Source organism: Ceratosolen solmsi, unplaced genomic scaffold (assembly GCF_000503995.2).
Source record: "Ceratosolen solmsi marchali unplaced genomic scaffold, CerSol_1.0 scaffold41, whole genome shotgun sequence".
Classification (NCBI taxonomy): domain Eukaryota; kingdom Metazoa; phylum Arthropoda; class Insecta; order Hymenoptera; family Agaonidae; genus Ceratosolen; species Ceratosolen solmsi.
Genome location: NW_011948424.1, coordinates 5,864,020 through 5,877,817, shown reverse-complemented (window position 1 = coordinate 5,877,817; position 13,798 = coordinate 5,864,020). Strand labels below are relative to the sequence as shown.

At 29.1% G+C, this 13,798-nt stretch overlaps 1 protein-coding gene across 2 annotated transcripts; it reads left to right on the top strand.

The window, feature by feature from the left end:
- Nucleotides 1-1,050: 1,050 nt before the first annotated feature.
- On the top strand, nt 1,051-12,059 carry LOC105362606 (lipase 1). Of its 2 annotated transcripts, XM_011500078.1 has the most exons (8): nt 1,051-1,152; nt 2,433-2,637; nt 6,584-6,698; nt 8,467-8,710; nt 10,686-10,841; nt 11,345-11,432; nt 11,619-11,764; nt 11,846-12,059. In XM_011500078.1, exons 1-8 carry the CDS (start codon nt 1,081-1,083, stop codon nt 12,005-12,007), a joined length of 1,188 nt encoding a protein of 395 aa, XP_011498380.1. In that variant the 5' UTR covers nt 1,051-1,080; the 3' UTR covers nt 12,008-12,059. The 2 variants fall into 2 exon arrangements, with proteins under 2 accessions (XP_011498380.1, XP_011498381.1); XM_011500079.1 differs by lacking the exon at nt 10,686-10,841.
- The last annotated feature ends 1,739 nt before the right edge of the window (nt 12,060-13,798 follow it).

Below are 13,798 nucleotides of genomic sequence, written 5' to 3'. Positions count from 1 at the left end.
CCAAATTTTTATATTGACGGATTGTCTAAAAAGGCAAATATAAAGAACGGAAGGTGATAATTTTCCGTTCCATTTGCAAAAATTCATTTGTTTCTTAAAAGTCACTTGATAAGCTATGGGTATTTAAATCAATGATTTTGAATATTCTTATTTTATGATTTGCATCGTGAGATTAAGTGCTGCTGATATTCATGACCAATACAGGCTTATCCAATCTTTAATGATTTTGTCGTAGAAATCATTACTATTAGCCCCTTGACTTGAAAGAGTATTTTGAAAAAGCACTTCTAGTACCCCCAAAAAGCCCTTCGTGCCCCCCCCCCCCCCCAGCCCTGAAATCATGCGTCGTGTCACCTTATTTCAAACTCAATCCAATCCGATCGACTCGTTATATTGAAGAAGCTAACAAAAGCCGCCGACGTACCTCGAACACCAACGACAATTGTCATGGCCTTAGCGCTCCGCTCCATTGACATTCATTAATCGTCGAAATACTCAATGCCTAGAATAATTACGATCAATGATTGACTAAGACAGTCGGCCAGCTATTACCCAAGCAAATCGAGCGAACATCTCTATGTTTCGCCCGCGCATCCCATCACTAATCACTAGACTCAAAGAAAGCACCATCAAAATGAAACAATAAGAAGGTGGTGGAGGAGGGAGAGGACGAGGATGAGGAGGAAGAGGTGGAGGCGGCGGCGGCAGCAGTGGCGGCAGTCGACAATGGGACGCGATAAGAGGACAGGAGTCGGCGCCGGAGGAGGCACAGGTAAAAAAAGAAAGTGAGCAAGGTGCCGCGCTTGCCTATAGCCAAGAGAAATAAGGAGCGCCATGCGCGTTCTAATGTGCGTATAAGAGTCGGCGCAACGACATGGTGCGCTTTATTGCCCTGCGTCTCGCGAATTCGCGCGCGTGCCACGAGCACACGCACACGATAGCCGCGGAGTGCATTAAGGACGCAACGCGCCGAAGAAGGAGCGAGTCGTGCTCGAGGAGGATAGTTGGCCTCTCGCGCGGGATAATATGTCGTCCGTGGTGCGGCTCCTCGCTCTACGATCCTGCCAATTGCTGGCTACGATGTTAGCCGTCTCAGGAGTTGCGGGCGTCCGGGCCAAGCTGGACCCCAATCCCGACATCGAGCTCAAGACCGTAAGTGCCCTCGGCTCCCGTGAGCCCACGATTTCAACGTGACCAGGGCTTCGTCGCGAGCGTCTACCTTTTCTCCTCCTTCCTGTCTCTTTTATTTCATCTTTCTCTCTCTCTCTCTCTCTCTCTCTCTCTCTCTGACTACGGCTCCCATTCCGATAATACACGACGGAAATGTCATTCACATTACTTGCGCGTAAAAGTCATGGGGCAAAGACAAAATAAGCAGCATTTTAGTTGGCCTTGAGTGTAATCGACAATATTATTAAGATTGTTATTAAAATTCAAACGAACGTTGCTTACGTACAAAAGAAATTTAATGGTCAAATTGTAATTTATTATTTAGTTGCTATTTCATGATCCACGTATAATTTATGTTAAATTATTGAAATAAGCTAAACGATTTAGAAGCCGTCGATTATTTATTTATTCCCAAAATTTCAGTACACATTATGAAGATTTCATTTCTCACATTGTATAATTAAAATTATCTATCTAATTTAACGTAAAAATTTAATTAATCGAATAAATACCATGAAAACAGAATTTAAATGTATCAAAGCAACAAGTTACTATTGCGTCTAAATTAACAGAATAAATTAGTCATTAATTAGTTTAAAAATAAATATTTAATTTATTAATAATTGTATCAATCAGTTAAAAGCATGATTATAAATAAATAATTTATAACAAAAATTTATTTTATCCTAATTTTATATATATATATATATATATATATATATATTTGCATAATATCATTACAAATATTAACTGCAATTATTTTTTTATTGTGAAAAATTCGTAAAATTAATTAAACAGTTCATTTATTATATAAGCGCCAAATTTTAATAAAGTTTATCAGTAAACTATATTCGATACTAATAATAATAACAATAAAAATTTATATTAACAATAATTTAAATTAATAATAATAATGGGAATGACAATGATAATAATAATAGTAATAATAACGATAGCAGTGATGATGATGATCCCTACGACGACAATAATAATAACAACAATAATAACGATATCGATGACGATAATGCTAATGTATGTTTAAGCATAATATGAAATCCATATTAAATATATATTAAAACACATAAGTTTGGAAACACAAGTTAATTTCATTATTGGCAAAGCTACTAATTTAATTAAATTTTATTAAATATATTGAATATCATTACGATAATTATCATCATGTTTTAATTATATGAGTGCTTGTGTAATATACATCCTATTATATAAATGATGTAATAATAGTATTTTACTTTATCGTCAAGGATGAACTGATAAAGAAGTATGGCTATCCTTTCGAGAAGCACACCACCATCACCGATGATGGATACATTTTATGTCTTCACAGAATCCCGTATAGTCGTGGAAATCATGAAAATTATTGCTCGAAGCGGCCACCGGTTTTACTCATGCATGGCCTTGGCGGCAGTTCAGCTGACTGGATCCTAATGGGACCAGGAAATTCTTTAGGTAAATAGAAATAACATTTCAAATAACGAAATTTCATTACAACAACTTATTAATTGTTAAACTATTATCATTGTATTATATACATATATATATATATATATACATATATATATATATATATATATATATTAATCAATGAAACATGCATTCAAATATTTGATATTATTTTTTATTTGAATACATATTAGAATTGGTATATTACGAAAATTTGGTGTAACAACTGAAATTTGTTAATTAATTGAATATTATCGAAATAAGCTTGGATATATTAATTAAAGCTAGAAACTAATGACGAGTTGCATCGAGGCTTTTTAATATTATAATCTACAACTTAAGTTTTGACATTTGCTTAACGTTTCTTGTTATTACGTTATTATATGTAATTCTCCGATCATTTGGAATTTGTAATTTTCTAATCGGTTATATTAATTATACATATTATGATTATTATTATTGTTATTATTATTATTATTATTATTATACATATTATTGGCAATTTTTTGTAAAATTCATATATATCCATTCTGAATGAACTAATTTAATTAATTTAGTTTAATTCATTCGATATACTTACTATATACACTGTATATTTAAATCTCGTATGTCGCATAAATTTAAAGCAAATGTTATACAAAGTTGACTAATAATTTTTTGAATATATAAACAAGTCAATCCAATGTCTTTACGCATAAACCTTATAAAATTGACCATTGAATTTTAATCAAATTTATGTTAATATAAGTTATAAAATGTCAGCACGATACTTTCAAGAAAATTGCGAGGAATATAACGATTGCAAAACTACTAATGCACAATGTAATAATCCCTATTCAAGATTAATTAAGTTTACAATAGCCAGTATAGCTAGTAACATAAATAATACTAACATGAATTACAAGTATTAATTGATGTATCTATCAAAGACATTATATTAAATTAATTAAAAATTTGTATAAAATAAATTCTTGGTATAAAATAAAAGAATTAAAGATTTTAAGAAATTTCTGATATTATGTGATGATATACTGCTTTTGTCTATTTAATTATTCGAATGAATATCCAAGTGTTTTCAATATTATATTATTTGATGATTTATTCAATATTATTTTATTCAGTTTCTATAAAGTTTATTGAAACAGAGTATAATCAGTAACATTTATCCTATATTTTTTGTTTGTACTGTTGACACGAAACATTACACATATGTCAACATTTCAACATTTTCAAGTATATAACTAATAAAAACAAGAATATTTGTAAGACAGTCGAGTGATAATAAATACAAGAATGAGCGTGTAATTTATAATTCGAGAAAAGTCAAACACAAATTAGCCTATATTTTTAATGGGATTTAGAATAAAAAAATGTATAAAAACGATTATCTATTTAAAATTGAAGGAATTCATTTAAAAATCCTTTTTCATTGCATTTATGTACAAGTTCATTCGTATAAAATTTGACTGAATTTATATTCAAAATAACAGTTACAACGTACCACAACACTTATTCTTACGTAAAAATTTCCTGGCAACCTGTACAGCCTCATACAAAATTTCTAACTCCGTCGTTCATATTTACACAACATTGTAGTTTATAGCTTTCCTATTTGCAAAAACTTGCTTGGTCCAGTGCATGCAATCCTTACGACTTTTATTGATGAAATACACGGACTTAGTTAATCGTTGAAGTCACGGTAATTTTTACTTCAAATCTGTTAATTTATTATGATTTTTTGTTCATAGGGCGCCGAGAGATTTATTAAGATCTGTTATTGTTTTTGTAGAGTGCTTAGCTATTTGTGTTTTAAGCATCAATGTAATAATTAATGGATATTGAATGCATTAGCCGATTAAATTAAGAAAATTGGAAAGATAATGAAATTTTTCAACATTTTACAAGTTATGTGAGTCGTCTCACTTAATAGCTCCACATAGAATCTAAACATTTACTACTGAATGATCGTTTATTATTTATTTTTATTTTTTTTTACAATAAACTGGTTTAAAAAGATTCTCATATAGACCAAATTTCAGTAAGATTTTTTTGCTTATTGAATTCTTCGAAATTCGTAAAACCATGATCATTTATTGTATGCATATGAATTAGTAAATTTTGTAGGCTACCCTCAACGATGTTGTTTATTTAAATAAAAAAAAAGTGTTTAATGCAATTTTTAAATTTTTTAAAGAGTGTAGTAACATTATATGCAAATTTATTAAAAAATTTAAAATATATAAAATATGTTTTTAACAATTGTTTGCATGACATGTTAATTAATGCTAATTTCATATATTATTTTTAACAATGTTATTTGTAAGATAAATTATAAATCATTTAGTTCAATTGTTATTTGACATAAGATATAACTAAATAGATTATAAAAATTATAATAATAGAATTTAGTTGAATAGTTGTATTTTATTTTTCATTGGTTGTTTTAGAAAATATCATTTTAGAAAATATAGAAATTTATTAATTTTATTAATAAATTTAATTTGGTTTGACTGAAATAGAAAAGGAATATTGCCGTAATTAAATTTCATTTAATTTCGTTTCATTTGGAATTTAATATAACTATTTAGATATTCTTAAATGTTTTTAAATTAAAATTTATTATTGCAATTAACGTTTACCAATAGCGTTTTTTTTTTTTTTTTTTTTAATAATAATAATGAGTCAAGGCGGAAAAAACAATTTAATCCAGATTTAAAACCGTCAAAGCTTAATGTATTTTCATTTATAAGTCTTTTGATATCTTTCTTATTAATTGTAATTCTTTAAATAAATTGTTTGCATTATTTGCATGAAAGATATTTTCAGGTGTAATATACACATATTTCTTCGTTTGTCATTGTTTGTTTTACATACGACCCACTCACCCGCACGCACGCGCGCGCGCGCACACACACACACACACACACACACTTCAATAAATCAAAATGTAATTTGGCTTTTTTTTTTACAATTTTAATATACATTAATATCAAAAGTAAATAATTATTTATGATGATGGTATTTGTACTACTTAAATGCAACGTTCGCGTAGATCATTTTAAATGAAATTTATAGCGATACTTAAATCTTTTCGCTATAAAGATTTTTCTTTTAATTGTGCAACAAATGATTGAGCATGGAAGGCTAATAAATCCTTTGAGTTATTTATTTTTCATTTATTCGACCTACAACATAAGTAACAAAAATCACATGATGTATAATTAATTTTTTTTATATTTTTAATGATTATCATAACATTAAAATAAAGGATAGTCGGTATATGTGGTAATTAACGTTATTTTTATATACATGTGCACTCGAAGTAATGAGCAACAATTGGATATAAATGTACTGACTTACGAGCAAATATTCTTATCATTATAACAATGATTGATTTATTTACAAGTCTTTTGGATAAAGTAAATCATGTTCTGTCAAACGATCTAATACATTGATCTGTCATGTTGATATTTATATGATCTTAAAATACTTATCACCGAAAATTATCATCGCATGTTTTCTTCTTTAGATAGTTTGTATAATTCATATTGTATAATTAATTCGATAATTACAGTAAATTCTTAACTTGTCGATAACTAAAATTTGTTCTTATTTTATTATGGCATATATTAAAAGGTCTCTATTCATATAAAAATAGCAAAATTAAATAACAAATATTTTTAGAATTACTTCTAATCACCCATACTTTTATTTACATTTTTAATATTTTATCGAAAATATCAAGAGGTTATTTCATATTTGTAAAAATATGTATTTGTTATTAAAGTTCTTGAATTATAAACGCAAAATAAACTGAAATTGTAAGTAATTCATATATTAATTTTGATAAAATAAGCATTTTCTTCGTAATTCAATATATATATATATATATATTTAATACCGTAAATTCTATTTTTTAGTTTAAATTATTCTTCTATTATTTATATTCCAGCCTATGCTCTTGCAGATATGGGATATGATGTCTGGCTTGGGAATAATCGAGGCAACATCTATTCCAGAAACCACACCACTATGGATCCTACCCATCGCTACTTTTGGGATTTTAGGCAAACCGACCTTTATCATTATTTAAAATATTCCTACGAATATGAGTTATGAAATAGTATTGGTAGAATTAAGAATGTCGTCGTTGTGCCTGTGTTCTAAATTACGTGGCTTTTTTCTCTTTATTTACGAACGAACGAAATAATTTTAGTGGAGTTAAAAACAACTGGTATTAGTAACGTTAATGCGAGTAATTAATTAAAATTAATTATTTTTTGCAAGTTTTCAGAATATTATAAATAGATTTTATAGTATAAAAATGATTGTGCCAATAATTAAAGAATCGATCAATAATATGAAATTAGATTAAATATACAAGTATACATTTAAAAATTGATAGATATCTAAAATATGCGAACTATCATTAAAAAATAATAGAACGAGGCATTCAACTTATTATTAAATCTACCAATAACAATTCATTTTAATCATTATTGCGCGTTTGATACTATTATTCTATTTGCAGTCTAATGATTCGATTCCATGTTTTGATTGATTTTAACAGCCATATATCATTGCTCGTGTGTAGTGAGCGATGTAAAATATTTGAGATATTGAAAATCAGTAGATATTAACTAAGCATTGTTTTTATTTTTTTTTGAAAAATATGTGTAAAAATAGTAGAAGATTCACGAGGACGATTACTCTGACTTATATATTCAATGTTTCAAACCTTCATAAGTACATAATATATATTTGCTTATATTTTTTTATCTTTGATCGCAATATACACACTTGTATAATGGCACACACACGCACACACACACACACACACACACACACACTTATATATATCGTTTAAATAATAATAATTAAATTTACAGTTGATGGGTAAACTTATAAACAACAAATCTATATTAACAGAATTAAAAAGGGAATTTCAATTTATTTTTTAAGAATTTTAATGGCAAAACTATACTTGCGATTGAGATTGAAAATCCGTATTTGTAGAGTGAAAATGTTAAAACTCGTTTTAAAATATTAATTATTCGTGTATCACGATATCTACATATAAAATAATGATTTAATCTCAGATTATTTGATCTAGTGAAGCTAGTGTACTTAGTAATACAGATAGAATTCATTATCTATCGATTAACATTAATTTCATTAACTTCACAAATTTATCACATATTTATGTGCATTCGACAACAATGACATTTTAATTCGAACAGCCATATAAAAAACATTCACACTATCGGATATATTCGATTTTTTTATCTAAGTCGAATGTAAACATGTAAACAGTTTTTCGGACTAATCAAAATAATATTCTAATAAACAATTTGAGTAAGCACCAGCTTATCGAATCGTGGGATAAAAAAAAAAAACATACGCACGGACGCTAATCCAGCCAACCTATCAGTCGCTCAATCATTAATCCCAATTGAAGTCAATGAATATTAGTGCCTACAATTGAAAAACAAAGTGCGCGCATTCCCCTTAAGCTCATCATTCGCTCGATTAACAAGTGCGGCCGATGCGCGACCAAACGCGCCTTATTTTGCCTAACGGCAAATCATTGCCCCTCCCCTCCCGCCACAATAAATCTTCCAATTGACACGCGACTACCGCGCATTCGGGCATTACCGAGCCAAATGAAAGCGCGGCACAAACTGTACCAGAGCTCTGAAAAACCGTTTCCTCTTCCTCCCCTTGTCACTCCTGCCACTCAACGCAAACGACGACGGGGGCGACGACATTTGCCCTGCGCTTTGGCCGTAATGTCGAGAAGAAGCCTCAACTCTTGCGCCAATCGGCCTGTTACAGCTACCACGAGCTGGGCATTCACGACTTGCCGTCGAGTATCGACTACATCTTAGCTAGGACGGGTCGACGCTCGCTCTTCTACGTGGGCCACTCGCAGGGCACGACCCAGTTCCTCGTGATGGCCTCGCAGAAGCCTCAGTACAACGGCAAGATTGCGCTCGCGACCGGCCTCGCACCTGCGGCCTTTACCGGCTATCTGCGCGGTCCTATTACGCAACTCACCAAGCTGACATACTTTGGCGTGGTGCGTCTCATTCTCATTCCTTATTACTTCTATCGCTTATTCGATCCCCGCTCACTCATCGCTCTAACGCTCATCACCTTCTTCTCATCCCTCTCGGTCGTCGGCTCAGCAATTAATTCACAAGGGGCGCTTATTTATTGGCGGGGCGAACGCTGCGCACGACTGTCGCCCCGGCCTTTATGCGATTAATCATTGTTTATATCTCGATCCGGACAATCGAGTATGGTTTATCAATTGCAGACGCACGTGGAACAATGGACGCATTGACATGGATTTTTGGTAAATCGTCAAATTATGTCGGCAATGGGCGAATTTGTCGACGCCTGTATTATCTAATCAGCGCCTCTTCTTTATCCTCTATTTGGCTTACATTTGCAAGAACATTGTTAATTGTTAATTCTGCACGAGGTAGGGAATATCTCGTTCCCTTCAGCTGAATCTCGCACCTCGATATAAGGACAATCATATTACACGTACTTTTTATAATTTGAATTAATTGGTTAATATAAAATTATTGAATATAGAAGAGTAGGAATTACGTATCTTTAGTGCTCTATGCTTGAATTATAATTAATTGTTGATTCGTCCTTATTTTGTCGAGAGAAAATTTTTTAACTCTCACTCTCTCTCTCTCTCTCTCTCTCTCACTCACTCACTCTCTATCTATCTATCTATCTATCTAGCTCTATCTATCTATCTAGCTCTATCTATCTATCTAGCTCTATCTATCTATCTAGCTCTATCTATCTATCTAGCTCTATCTATCTATCTAGCTCTATCTATCTATCTCTATCTGTCTCCATCTATCTCTCTTATGACATAGGATCTATTTGAAATAAGGCGTCGTTCCTTTTTCTGAAATATAAAGATATTTTTAAATATTTGTCAGTATCATCAATGAAGATCAATGGTGTTCATTCTGAAAGTATCATTTATATTTTAAGTATTTAACGTTGTACTTTCTCCGCTATACTTGCCCTACTTACTTTCAAACGAGATAAAAGATTGATGAGCCCTTTATGGAAATGATCTTGAGCTATTCGACTGTATAGAAGGTATTTATTATTGCAACTTTTTTCCTCGCTTCATGGATTAAAATTTCTAATTGGATAGTTAATGTCATGTAACATCAATCAAAATACACGTGACACGTTACTAATCATTTTGCATAAATATACTTCAATTTCAACATACTCATGATTATTTTAAAAAAGCCAACTCAAATCTAAACTCTATAAAAATTGGCATCTATTTCGAATCTGAATTATTATCCATGAAAATCAAGATATTGTCAATTTTATACTATTCAATAGGTAATAATTCACTAAATAATATCAATAAACGACATTTAATTTATAATATGCAAATTTAGAGTGATTTGTCTGACAAAGTCTATAATATATATATATATATATATATATATATATATATATATATATTTGTTTTTTAAATCTCAATTTTTCTAATATATTTAATTCTATTTCTAATATGAACTGTGTATATATTTACCGATGTTTTATCAATTCAATTTCAGTAGTAAAAAATAAGAGGTCATCTCTTGAAACATAGAATTTATGGAATCTTGACAGACAAGTAAATACGTCGTGGGAAAATGTTATAAAATTGCCAAGATTTAAAAACTCATTTTATTTGAATTTTCTACATATTATTATCATATATTCAGACTCTTTTTTCTACTAATGAATTCTGTACATCTGATATTAACACTGCGTGCCTGAGCAAAAATTTTCATTATACAAAAATAATTTTGATTAGTCCTCGATTGCATAAAAATGCAGATTTACACTGACAGTTTCGTTGGGGATGCACTAGTGCGCTTCTTGAAATTAACATTGCATTTTCTTTACAAATTGAAATATATTTTTCCAAAGGTATTAAACATTTTAAATAAATAATTTTACAAACAACTTACAGTAAGTTAAAAAGTAGCTGTAATTATTAAAATCTCTTACAGTGGGTAGGGGAGAATTTTGGTTATCCAGAACTCGAGTCCCGCTCTCGGTGGGGTAAATTCATTTCCAGACTATTCTGCCAAAGTGCCGCACCAACGCAAATTTTCTGCAGTACCAAGTTCTACTTGCTAGTTGGATTTAGCCATGAAATTGATCTTGTGAGTTACGCTGCATACACACACACGCGCGCGCGCTCGAGCTTGCATACAAATTAAAAAAATTAATGCCTATTGCAAAATGATTGATTATTGATATTTATACGGAAGTTTATAAGAATTTTCAAATAAAACATACTTAATTAAACATACTTCTTCTATAAATTCTCGTACATTCATATAAACGAAATTAAACGATAAACGCACATGTTTATTAATGATTTTTAATAATACTTAATTAACGACAATAAATTATAAAGTCAAAGTGAAATCTACATATTTCATGTAATGCAAAAGCATTAGAATGAAGAAAGCTAATATATCGTCTATATTAATATAATAATGATTTAATAATAGAATAATTTATAAATCCATTTTCACGCTACATTTTCGATTAGTATAAAAAATATAATTTCCCAATTAGTTATATAGAGTTGATCTGTAACAGAATAACTGCAATATGCTAATATTAAAATGAATCTTTAATATTTTAATATACATTTCAGGATAAATTTCCAGTCATACTTGGGCATATACCAGCTGGTGCCTCTTGGAAGCAACTAATTCATTATGGCCAAGGATACATTAACCCTGGTAAATTAAATTTTACATCGACAGTATTGCTTTCATTGAAATATTTATTAGTTAATATTATTCACTTATAATATCAGCTATTTAAGTATTGGATCTTTTGTATATAAAAAAGTGAAAAAGAGATGGATCGTATGGACTATCTAATAACTTTCTCATTAAACGAATATTTTAAATTACAATTTATAGATACTTTTCGACCATTTAATTATGGTAATAGCAAGAAAAATATTCTACTATATGGATCGTCAATACCACCACCATATAACTTAGGGGCTATAACTACACCAGTTGCATTTTTTAGTAGTAATAATGATTGGTTAGCTACACCTAAAGTACGTAATATTGCTTTCGCAATTTCTTTAAATATAAGCTGCGTAGATGAAAATTAAATTCTCGATTGTCCATTCTTCCAGGATGTTGAATTATTAACTAATAGGCTAAACAGCGTTGTTTACCATCAACGGATTTCTGCCAATTTATTCAATCATTATGATTTTCTATGGGGACGAACAGCGCCGCAGCTAGTTTTGGAACCTTTGATACAACTTATAGAACAATATCGATATATACATTAATATTTATTAAGTAAATTATTATATACCAACATGTGTTCAACAACATTATTGTATTTAGAAAAAATGAATTATTCTAGTCATTATTAATTAAAAATTATGATAAATTTGATTTGTTAAAAACATTATTATTTATTTTTAACTGTAAGTTTAAGTATTAATGCACGTCTCTCTCTCTCTCTCTCTCTCTCTCTCTCTGTGCGTGCGTGTGCGTGCGTGTGCGCGCGTGCGTGAATATAGAAATAAAATCTTTTATTATCGTTTTTATATCAAGTACGCTATCATAAAATAAACTACGCATAAATTGAAAATTTAAATAAAGTAATCACATTAATTTACGCTTATCGACTTAGAGCTTTTTATCAATGCTTGACAGTTATATTCAATATACTAAACTTCTTTCATAATTACTACCAGAATTATATGAGCTTAGTGAAATGGCAGATATAATATTTGAAATAAATTATTTGCCTCGTTAGTCAAACTAATTGAATTTTTTGTATTATTATTAATATTTGTGCGATATAGAAATTCGTAGTTATACTGTATTTTATTATATTGTTACCCAATTAAATATTCAATAATAAGTTGATCTTTTCAACAGAATAATTATACCCCATGAACCCCTCTATTATTTGAATTATGACTGTTTAAATATATAATACAGATATATTCGTGATATTTGCAAAATTAATATATCATACCAAATTTTCTGTTAAAAATAAATCAGATTAAGTTTGAATACAATTATATTTATATGATACATGATGACAAACTTCCATTATAAGATAATAAATTAATTAAGTAATTTGCATAGTGTGCAAAGTACGAGTATCTTTATTAGCATCAACGTTACATACGAATTTCTTCATCAAATCTGTCTTATCTACTTTAATTACAATTAATTTTAAGAATCAATAGTTACGCATTTACTATTCGAATGCACTTTTCAAAATAACTGAAAGTCTATTAATTATTAGAAGAAGCATTTGAATGAAATTAACATAATACTTGATGTAAAATTTTGAATATATAATGTTTAAAATAAATCAATATACATTCATATTATGTAAAAAATACGTAAATAATTTGACAAGATTAACGTGGGAATATTTAATCATACATACACGCACTCCTCTATCATTTTGATCACAAAAATGATTTATCATTAGAAATTATAGTTATTTCTATTTTAGTCATGGATTTCAAGTATTTTTAAAATTTTTACCAATATATAAGATAACTAAAGTTATGTATAAAAAAAAAAAAAAAGCTACAATTAGCAATAAATTATTCTTCCATTATATTAATGTGTTAACGGGAAAAAAATTATTCATATACGAGTGTTCCGAAAGCGACATTTTGTTTTAATAAGAATAAAAAAATTACTAGTGTTTTGTAATAAATATAAGTTTTTCGCTCGAATAATAATAATCTTAGTATCAACTTTATATATTCTCTTATTCTTATCGTATTAATTTCTACATATTTTTATTAAAAAATTGTAATCAAATCTATATGTATATATGTATATATATATATATATATATATATATATATATATATATATATATTATTATTAAATAGAATATAAGTAATGAAAAATATGTAATTGATATGTGAATATTACTGATAAAATACTTTCCAACAAACAATTATTTAGAACAATAAATAAGAGATTTCATTGAATTTAAAAATAATTAGATATTTATTAATTTTTGTCATTTGTAAACTTCAAAAATTTAATAATATATTTATATACATATGGCGCACAATTAAAGTTGCATGTTTAAT

Excerpts from the sequence above, each read along its gene's own strand:
- LOC105362606 (XM_011500078.1), top strand. The coding sequence starts at position 1,081 with ATGTTAGCCGTCTCAGGAGTTGCGGGCGTCCGGGCCAAGCTGGACCCC. Across the intron at positions 1,153-2,432 it reads CCGACATCGAGCTCAAGACC|GATGAACTGATAAAGAAGTA; the intron begins GTAAGTGCCCTC and ends TTTATCGTCAAG. Across the intron at positions 8,711-10,685 it reads AGCTGACATACTTTGGCGTG|TGGGTAGGGGAGAATTTTGG; the intron begins GTGCGTCTCATT and ends AATCTCTTACAG.